The 11,262-nt window shown below is 43.3% G+C and overlaps 1 protein-coding gene across 1 annotated transcript in view; it reads right to left on the bottom strand.

Moving 5' to 3' along the window:
- Positions 1–4,148: 4,148 nt before the first annotated feature.
- Positions 4,149–11,262, bottom strand: part of tarbp2 (TAR (HIV) RNA binding protein 2) — a 23,243-nt gene continuing 16,129 nt past the window's right edge. Inside the window, exons 6-8 of the mRNA XM_069906447.1 lie at positions 10,027–10,154; positions 7,129–7,321; positions 4,149–5,932 (exon numbers count right to left, since the gene is read on the bottom strand). Of these exons, the coding sequence (XP_069762548.1) occupies positions 5,775–5,932; positions 7,129–7,321; positions 10,027–10,154 (479 nt within the window). The 3' untranslated portion in view covers positions 4,149–5,774. The remainder of the gene's footprint in view (positions 5,933–7,128; positions 7,322–10,026; positions 10,155–11,262) is intronic.

Genomic DNA, 11,262 nt, shown 5'->3' with positions numbered 1-11,262 from the left:
CTCAACATTGGGAACAATCTTCCTTCATCTAGCCTGTCAAATCCCTTAAGAATTTTGAACGTTTCTATTAAACCTCCTCTTAATCGTCTAAACTCCAGCGAGTACAAGCCCAGTCGTTCTAGCCTTTCTTCATATGCAAGTCCCGCCATATAACAGTTTACAGTGCGGAAACAGGCCATATCGGCCCTTCGAGTCATGCCGGTTCACTTGAACAACTCCACCAGCTCCCCCCTCCCACTCTCCGCACATAACCCTCCAACCCCCTCATATCCATGGACACATCCAACCTTCTCTTAAATGACAGAAAGGACTCTGCTGCAACTATCTCCTCTGGAAGATCATTCCATTCTGCCACCACTCTGAGTGAAAAAGCCACCTCTAACATTTCTCCTAAAGTTTTGCCCCCTTACCCTTAACTCATGCCCTCTTCTTTCAACCTCCCCTGCCCTCAGGGGAAAGAGTCTACTCATGTCTAGTCTACCTATTCCCTTCATAATTTTAAATACCTCTATCAAATCCCCTCTCAGCCTTCTACATTCCAATGAATAAAGTCCCTGGTATCAATCTGGTCAACCTTTTCTGCACTCTCTCCATGGGAATGATGTCCTTCCTCAGATAAGGAGACCAAAACTGAACACAATACTCCAGGTGAGGTCTCACCAAGGCCCTATACAACTGCATCAATACCTCTCTGCTCCTGAACTCGAATCTTCTTGATATGAACGCCAACATACCATTCGCCTTTTTTACTGCTTGCTGCACCTGCCTGCCCACTTTTAATGACTGATGCACAGCGACACCCAGATCTCTTTGCATCTCCCCTTTTCCTAATTGGATACCATTAAGATAGTACTCAGCCCTCCCATTCTTTCCTCCAAAGTGGATAACCACACACTTATCCACATAATAATGCATCTGCCATGCATTTGCCCACTCACCCAACCTGTCCAAGTCACCCTGCACACTCTTAACAGCCTCTACACAGCCTACAACGCCACCCAGCTTCGTGTCGTCTGCAAGCTTGGAAGTGCTGTTTTCTATTTCCTCATCTAAATGATGAGTGATAATTATGAACAATGTATTAAATGTAGGCATGTAGGCATTCCCGCAGACATGTTAATCAATGTCAATGCACTGACACTGGAATGATGGGTAGAGAGATATTATACTGTGTGCTCGTCAACCAAGATCTGTCAGACAAAAAGAAACTGAAAATATGGGAAATCAAGAGGGTTGTTCTCAAGCCAAGAGTTGCTTTTTCCTTCCACAGGGGAGAATAGTTGGCCTAGTGGTTAGTGCAACGCCTTTACAGCGTCAGCGATCGGGACCGGGGTTCGAATCCCACACCGTCTGTAAGGAGTTTGTACTTGCCCCCTGTATCTGCGTGGATTTTCTCCGGGGGCTCCAGTTTCCTCCCACCGTTCGAAACATACCAGGGGTGCAGGTTAATGGGGTGTAAAGTGGGTGGCATGGACTTGTGGGCTGAGATGGCCTATTACCGTGCTGTATGTCTAAATTTTAAAAAAATTAAATATCAGTGAAGTAGTTGAATGGCCCGCTTCTAACAGAACACCCAACTGCAAATCTAAATAGGTCATATGCATTAAATGGTAGGCTATTGAGATGTGCAGAGCAACAAAGGGATTTAGGAATGATGGTCAATAGTACCCTCAAGCCTGATACTCAGGTAGATGGTGTGGTGAAGAAGGCATTTGGAATGTTGGCCTTCATCAATCGGAGTATTGAATTCAAGAGTAGGGAGGTTATGATGAAATTGTACAAGGCATTGGTGAGGCTAAATTTGGAGTACTGTGTACAGTTTTGGTCACCAAATTATAGGAAAGATATAAACAAAACAGAGAGAGTGCAGAGAAGGTTCACAAGAATGTTGACAGGATTTCAAGGTTTGAGTTACAGGGAAAGGTTGTGCAGACTAGGGCTTTTTTCTCTGGAGCGTAGAAGATTGAGAGGGGACTTGATAGAGGTGTTTAAGATTTTAAAAGGGACAGACAGAGTAAACGTGGATAGGCTTTTTCAATTAAGAGTGAGGGAGATTCAAACTAGAGGGCATGGTTTAAGATTGAAGGGGGAGAATTATAAGGGGAACATGAGGGGAAATTTCTTTACGCAAAGGGTGGTTGGGATGTGGAATGAGCTTCTGGCAGACGTGGTCGAGGCGAGATCATTGGTGACATTTAAGGAAAGACTGGATAGTTACACGGAGAGGAGAGACTGGAGGGGTATGGACCGGGTGTGGTCAGTGGGACTAGGAGGGTGGGAATTTGTTACGGCCGAACTGGCCTGTTCTGTGCTGTAAGTGGTTATATGTATTCACTTTCTCCAAACACAGATCCTTCATGCATTTCCCAAACACACTCGCGCTCCTGGGATAAACAAAACCTCCTCAAAGCATTGCAGAGTACAAAGAGTGCAATTTATGGGAGAGGGAAATACATCATTGGTAGCTCTGCAAACAGAAGAGATTATGTAAACGTAAAACATTAAAATCACGAGAAATGTCAGTGAAAAGAATTTCCTGCACCATTAAAACTAAATCAGAGCACAGCATCTAGATAATGCTTTGCCTTGAATCACATTTGCTGGGCAAACTGTGCGCTCAGAGATAATCTATTCCAATTGGGGGAAGGTGTGGCTTTACCTGCACCTGAGGCTCTGGTCCTGCACCAACACCAGGGGGAAGAAAAAAAATAAAATCGATCCACACAGCAACTGCAACAACAAAACTGAGGAACACCCAACTGCATCAGTTTGGATTCCCTCCCCCACCCCACCCCCAATTTTCAACCAGTTAGTATAATTGCCTTAATTTGAATCTAACTGTTTTATGCCACAGACTCGCATTAGTTGACAATGTCACTCATATCGTTTTGTGCCCTCACAGCAAGTAACTCGAACTCAACTCTCCTCAGTTGCAAGAAATTTGAATCAAGACCTCGGCAGAAACCAACTTACTGTGGGAACAGGTCTCCCTTCTAAATCTCTCTTTGCATTTGCCTCTCACCATCGCTTTCCACATCCCACCTCAAGATGCAATTGGCCTTCCAAAAGAGACGAACTGAGACACAGTGTCTTATCCAAGTGACAAATGGGTCCTGAGACTGCAAGTACCAGTGAGGACAGTGGGCAACAGATCCTCTCCTTGCCTGATATACACATTTTCTACAAAGGGTGACTTGATAGCAAATGCCATTTGAAGCAAAGGTTACAGGTCAGCCAAGAGCAGGGGTCTCCAAAGTAGTTGATATTGACCCCTGTGGGTCGATGGGACAATCCAAGGGGTCAATAAATGCCAGGGGATCAATAAACGGCCAGGGGGTTGAAAGGGGGTCAATAAATGGTCTGGTGGGGTGGAGGGGGTCGAATGAACTTCTGTGGTTGAAAGCAGGAGCGTGTGTAAGGAGGGGTGGCTAACCTTTTGCAAGAGCTGGCCATGTTGTATTTGCCTTTGGCCTTGTAATAAGTAGAGAATGAAGGACTGATGGAATGGAGAAGAGGTTTGCATCCAACAATCCCTCCCATTCAGTGCTGCCACACCCCCCCACCGGAGGATTCCATGCCTTGGGGTCCATGAGGGATCAAGGATTCCATGAAGGGGTCAATGGTCTACAAAGGTTTGGGGGCCCCTGGCCTAGACTCCCTGTGGACCTGGTCCAGCATCACACTGGCCAATGTTTCACTATCCATAGGCCATTTCCTACATTACAATAGTGACTGCAGTTTAAATGAACCATTTTAGGTATACAGCCTGAAGTCACGGGAGTGCTATAGAATTTTCAGAACTTTTACTTCACTGGAGGAGCCTCAATGATATTTAAATGAAAGGTCTATGTTCACTAGACAGCTACAAAGTCTAATGATGTTGGGCCTGTTTTGGGTGCGATTCTAATTCATAGCCCATCAGCATAAATAAGGTGGGATTATAAAGCACACTGTTTATAAGATCTTCTGTAGAACACAAGTACAGGTGTACCCACTTTACAAAACTAGAGCATTCCTACAGAACCTTTTGAAAGCCGAAATGGTGTAAAGAGACGAAGCGATTACCAGTGGTCTCTGCGGGAAAAATTTGAGCATTCCCAGACCCAAAAAATAACCCACCAAATCATACCCAAATAAGACTCAAATCCTAAAATAACATTAACATTTATTAAAAGCAGGAATTATATGATAAATACACAACCTATCAAGTATAAATTTATATTTTGAACCTTCTAATGTGCTCCGTTCAGAGCACCCCCCCCCCCCACCAACGTGCTCAGTGCCGCCACTGCCAGCCTGGACATACGTGGAACACACACCTGTTCAGTACACTGGTCCATAATGGGGGTGGGGGGTGGTTATGACAGGAACCCTCGTGACGCTATTGGGTGGAAGGTACAGGAGACTGGGATGTAGGAGAGAGAAGAGGATCGTCTATCTATTGAGATCTCATCATATTTCTCGGGGAAGGAGCTGCTCAGGGTGCGCACACAGCCTCCAGAAAGGCTCACTGCTTTTGTAAAAGCGAAAATTCTTTCTTAAAAGCAAACACTGGTTTCTTGGTAAAAGTGAATTTGCACAAAACAGGGTGTATCTGTATAGTTAGCTGCCTTTTGTGCAGTACAGAACAATTGCTTTTACTGTGACATATGGTCACTTTGTAGTGCATGTCCTTTAATCTCCGGACCACAAAAGTTCCAAAAATGTTAAAGAATATTTCAAATAAGCTTAATCATACATAATTGAACCAAAATAAAAATGTCACATGTATATCTGTAGCTCATGCACCTGACAGCTGGATAACGAGTTGCAGGGATATTGACAACCACCTCTCACAGTGATGGGGCCAGTCTTTCTTTGAAAGGAGCAATCAGCAGCTTCCCAATGCTCAACCAACCTTGTCAAGATCAGGCCTTGTTACTAAGGTTGCCAGCTGGGCGGATTTCACGCTCAATTGGACTAGTTTTGGAGATCGCCACACAATGCCACAAAGCGATGGGACACACAGGCGCAAGGAACAAGTGCCGGTAAATGGGATACCCGATTGCTGGCATGGTCAGAGGGGGGCCAAAGGGCCTGTTTCTGTAGTGTGACAGAATGACGCCATTCAGACAGAACTATGTCCCACATCTTTAGGTTAATTACTGATTTTTAAATGTTAAAAGACACCACTGTAATGGGCCCTTTCAGCCCACAAGCCCATGCCACCCAATTGACCTATGACCCCCGGTCCATTTCAAATGGTGGGAGGAAACCTAAGCCCTGGGGAAAACCCACACAGACACACCCTCCAAACCATGATCTTGACAACAGATGAGTGTCCCAAGTTGGGTCCATTAAAAACACCATGCTTTCAAGAAAAATTGGATTAAAAGAATCACAGCAGAGCCAACAGCCCTGAAGCAATCCTATTGAACTATAGTAAACATACTGGGCTTAGTACTGGTATTTGGAAAAAAGTGAGGTAAAATCTGTTCCCCAATGACAGTGGCAAGTTGGCCAACCTATGAATTAAAGACCTATGGGTGGTCCATGTGGGAGAACACCTTAAAATGATGAATTTCCTTCCAATCCCTGTCTTCTCCCGGACCGCACCACATTTCGAAACCTTAATATTCAAAAAGGCACCTGGTTACAGACTGAGCAGCAAGGAACTTTCAGTCAAGTGCACGTCTTGTGAAATTCAAGTTGTTGATTTTAAAAAAATACTTCAGTTTGAAAAAAAAAGAAAATAGTGCTGGTCGGATGAAGAACGACATCGTTCAGCAGTGGACTCATTTTCCTCCAGCCATTATTTTCAGATACTGCAGTGCATTGTGAGCTGCGTTGGCACGGGCACAATCCCTTGTTGAAGCAGAGCCATGGCAGACGGTGGTGGGCTGGGTGGATAATTCCACTAAACAGTGGTACAGACCACTCAAGCTCAACTCTTCTGGAAAGAAAAAAAAACACACACATCACAGAAAACACTGGCATCTCAAAAAAGTGTACCAGCCAGAACAGAATCAGTCTTCTCCCAATTTCCCTTCTCTCATACTACATCAACCAGCCACGCTATTCCCCAAAAGCTACAAATTACCACCACGGAGAGGAGTGGGAGAAATGAGATTCTAAACTGTGTACAAACTTATGAAGGATGAACTGAAATAATAGTGAATAACGAAGAATTGTAGAGTACTGTATATGCCGTTGTATAGGACGATTCTGTACAGGACAATCCCGGAATTTCCACCCAAAATGTTGGTTTTGAGCGAAACGCTTTGAATAAGATGACCCCCCTCACCCAAAAAATCTGGCACTTACGGCTGACCAGTGGATGCTGTTAAAAGCCAACCCCAAAATTTTAATAACAAATGACCATTTAAAGGTATAAATTGAATTTGAATATTTTAAAATAAACCACTGTTGGCTCCTGTAAAAGGCCATTTAAAGCCTGTACAGAGCCGACAGCAGTCGGACTGGACAGATGGACCCCCACGGAGGAGCGCTGAGACTTCTCAAATAGCTAACGGGGCATGCGCAAGGTTGCGTCGGAGCCTATGGGAAGAGACTTTGTCAGCAAGGTAAGAATTTTAGACTCCTTGTATAAGACGGGCCCCAATTTTAAAGTGAAAATTTTAAGCTTCGAGGATCGTGCTATATAATGGCATATACAGTAAATAATGGACTGAGATCAAACTTGAGTTTTCAATGACTCCAGATTTTTGTTAAACAATCCAACAAGCACAGCATTCCTACAGACAAGAGCAGGAGGTTCTCTTTGATGCCAGTCAAGTCAAATTAACTGATCAGTCATCTCACTCAATGTGTGGAGTTATTGCTGGATGCAAATTAGCTGCATCATCTGACCATGTGAAGGTCATATTTCAATTGAAGCACTTTGAGATGTTTCAAAAATGCAAAGAGCAAATGTACTCTTCAAATTAACAGATTTTTAAAAAACTGATAAAAATGTACTCATATACTTAATGAACAAAGTTGTATTTTAAAGATTCTGATGGATACAATCTCAAAATATACAATGGGTGTGCCTTAATTACATAATCTTACCAGAACTACTAATCTTGAACAAATAAATTGTGTAGAACAAACTCCATTCACTGAGGCATTTAGCCACAGGTGACTTACCAATGTCCAGGTAACTAACTTCGAACCGCTGCTCCTCTGCCAAATCCCTCAGCATCTGACAAAAGTTGGAGTTGACAACACCAAGTGGATGACTTTTGAGGTGCATAATCCGATCTCCAACAGAATTCCGGAGCGAATCCCATGTACAGCCTATGTTCTTGCCCCTTGGACAATCCAGTTTGCTGTTAAGCAACTGGAGAGAAAGAGAGCAAGAGGGGCAGTGATAGCGAGAAAAAGTGAGTGAAGATGTGCATAAGCTTTACAATCTCCCCTTTCACCCACCGTCCCCATGAACAGATTTTAAGGACTTTAGAAACAAAATTTTTAAAAACGGATGGATACGTTGATGTGTACAAACTGGTAATGATTGGTTGGACTGAATGCTTTGCAAATGATGTAAGAAAGGAAAACTCCCCTGCACCAACTAGCAGAGAATCAAAGTGGCTTCACACAAAAAAAATGGCCAAGAGCTAGAATAATTATTGAGAAACGGAAGGAGAGGGCGATTCGCTCCTTGGTGACCTGCTTGGATATTCATTAAGAATATTGACCAACTTTTTTTTGCTTCATTGCATGGATCTGCAGCATCAACTGTTGAGTGGCCACAGGTGCCTCAGCCATCAGCTCAGCCCAACGACAGGGCCCAGTTTTGCTGGGGGGGGGAGGGAAAGAGGGGGATAGGGAAAAGAGAAAATCAAGAAACATCTCCGAGCCTGCAACAGGTCAGGACTCCCCCCCACCCCCCACAGCTCTGCCTTCCATCAGGCCTTACAGGGTATTCCGGAGCCCAGATGACTGCAGGAATACAGGGACTGTGAGCAGCAACTCCGGATTGTCGGCACTGTTCCCTCCAAGCTGTGTGCGTGCACACACATGTTTTGCAACCAGTGACCAAAGGATATTAATGTGCACACAAAAGGTTAATTACCCAAAATATAATTACTAACCTTAACTAAACACGTTACTTCATAGAATGCAATCATACTTGTGTTATATTAAAACATGCTAATACAGTTTGTGCTGAGAGACAGGTTGTGCCAAAATTATCTTGGAACAGTTTCAAGTTTACATTTGCACAAGCATTCAGTGCACACATACTTTTGTCATAGGAAAAAAAAACTTGCACAACGTAAGATTTTTGCGCAAAATTAGAGGGAACATTGGTCGTCGGTTCATTGGTGTATTTAGGAGGTACAGGCTCGTGGGCTGGAAAAAAACTGTTACCGTGGTGAACATTTCAATTTAAATAGGAATCCATTTGACATTTAGCTGAAGATTACTGGACTTATAACTCAGGTGCCTGGACTACTAATCCACTGAGGCAAAGTTCAAGCACCATTATGGTAGTTGACATTTTGAGTTCAGTTGGAAATGAAATGATGAAATCAGTAAAAGTCACTACAAAGTAAGTGCAGGGGTTGTGGGTGGGTGGTAGAGAGAGCCCAGCAGGTTGAATTAACGTCCTTGAAGCAGGAAATACTACGTGATTTGGATGCTGGCCTGATATCATTGGACAACGAAGATTTTGCTTCCCAAACACTTTTGGGTGTATTTTATGGATCTTGGGCTGCTGATCACAAAAACTAAATTAAAATGTTCCTATCACGTGCCACTTTTTAAAGATATAACCTATCATTGTGATTTCCTGTCATATTTTAAGTCTATCAGTATATCGCCCACAAAGGAAAATGTTTTGGTCAGTCCAAGCCTGCCTGGACATATTATTTAAAGGTGCTATGCAAATGTTGTCATAGGTCAGGATAGATGCAGACAGGCTATAAAAGCAGCCCACATATGCAGATGCTGTGCATTACATTGCTAGAGATCTGACGCATGTTGATGCGCATGTTCTTCAGGCAATAGCAGAGTGAGTCTACTTAACAACAGTATTTATTGTCTTCAGGAAGATTCAATACAGCAGAAATGTTGCAACAGCTGTGATACATTCTGTTACATTTATGGTGCATATACACTGAAGGCTCAAAGACGCAGCATGACTGCACTTATTAAGAGAGCCTATGACCTCTACTTCGGTTGTAAAATTGCTGACCCAGTTAAACCCTGGGATCCTCACATTTGTGGCGCAACATGTGCAGTCAACCTGAGAGCTTGGCTCAGAGGTACATTATGTGATTAAATCTGCTAAATTCAATAAAATTTAATTTAATGTTTCTCCTTATGTGATACAAATCTGGTTATCTTTGTGTTCACCTTGAAGTTGTCAATCATAATCCTCAATTTTTTTTTCCAAGTAAGCAAAAAATTGTTGACTAGTGTATTTTCTGCTCTGCGACACACCACACATAGACTACTTAGCTGGATTTGAAGAGGCACAGCACAGCATTCAGTTGCATCAAATTAGGACAACTGTCAATAACAGTGACTCTGAGAATATGTAAAAGGAAATGACAGATAACCCCCAGCATTGGCAACAGCTCCCAAAATGTATAAAATCCATCGTCAAATCTAAACGCTGTGCGCTGGACAGTTTTCTCCCCAGCCACCAATTCAGTTTTCAACGTCGGTTCTGACAGCAGGAAAAATCTCCAACCCCCATGGTTTAAACTTGTACTACGGTAGCATTGGAGGCACATCACCACAATCAGATCAGTTAGCCCACCTAGCGCGCGGCACAATTAGCGTAGGAAGGCAGCACAATTAGCGCAACACTGTTACAGCGCCAGAGACTGGCATTCGAATCTGGCGCTGTCTGTTCTGTAAGGAATTTCTATATTCTCCCTGCGTCTGCGTGGGTTTCCTCCCACCGTTCTAAACGGACTGTGGGTTGTAGGTCAATTGGGCGACAAGGGCATGTTACCATGCTGTATGTCTAATTTTTTTTAAAAATTATTTTTAAATTATAGAAACTGGTGCTCCATCAGCAATGTTGACACTTACTATGGAGAACTGGTCATCTTCCAACTCAACTTCATTCCCATCCCTCTGATCCACTGGAACGTCATGGATCCTCGCTAACATCTTGGCAGCAGCATTGCGTTTTGCCAGCTTTTTTGAAGTCCCGCTTCCTACAACAGACAATGACAGTACAAATGAATGGACTGGTCTCTCACACACACACACACACACACACACAAAATTCATTTTACATTTCTTTCTGAACTATGGTAAACTAATGCAATAAGACACCCACAAAATGGCTGCAACCTCACAGCTGATATCATGCATTAATTATTCAGGATAATTGGTGAAAATGTTTCAATTACGTGCATTCCAATACCATCCCCACATCAGTGTCTTCTCGATGGCACAACCATGATGCTGGACACTCAATATTTTGAAGCTTGCCAGTAGCTGCATTGTATTTTTGCTGGAGATAAGATCATTGAATCCAGTCTTCAGAGTCATAGAGACAAAGCATGGAAACAAGGCCCTTCAGCCCACTAGTAAAAACACAGGAGGAACCCAGCAGGTCTCACAGAATCCATAGGAGGAAAAGATAACTAGTGTCTATATTGACCACATTAAAAAAAAATTCTTCCCACATGTTCATCAATGCTCTCCTGATTGATTCTACACCTCAATTAAGGGGCCACTACCAACCTGCTCATCCTCAGGCTGTGGTGGAAATCAGAAGACCTGGAGGAAACCCACGCAGTCACAGGGTGGATGTGCAAACTCCACACAGACAGCCTAGGCCAATGGAGCCATGAGGCAGTAACTCGATTAGCTGCACTGCTGTATCACCCTACATCCCAAGAGGTGACAAATTCAGAATACAGCAGTCAGGGTGGGTAGACAAAAAAAAATAGACACTTACCTGCTGATAGATCAAGTTTGCATCTTCAAATCTAAAACTCAATGGATTTTTTAAAAAAAACACCTATTTGGCAGATGATCATTAAGCTATAGACTATGAATGGTGTGAAAGAACCATTTGCTAACAGCACTTGAGGTGTCGAGAGCAGCCATTCTCAACAGGGGCCCCTTGGGGGCCTACAGCACATTAAAGTAAAAGCCTGGTTTTCTTTTCACCTCACGTGACAAATATTTTTTGTTTTTTTATGCAGTCGGTAGGAGAGAAGTACGGAAGAAACCAAAACTTGACTGCTTCACAGGGAAGGGTGGCCCATAGACTTTGAGCAGAGTCGTAGGAGAGGCACAATTGTTGGCACT

Source organism: Narcine bancroftii, chromosome 12 (genome assembly GCF_036971445.1).
Source record: "Narcine bancroftii isolate sNarBan1 chromosome 12, sNarBan1.hap1, whole genome shotgun sequence".
Classification (NCBI taxonomy): Eukaryota; Metazoa; Chordata; class Chondrichthyes; order Torpediniformes; family Narcinidae; genus Narcine; species Narcine bancroftii.
The sequence above is the reverse complement of the archived record's forward strand: the minus strand, read 5'-3'. Positions and strand labels throughout refer to the sequence as shown.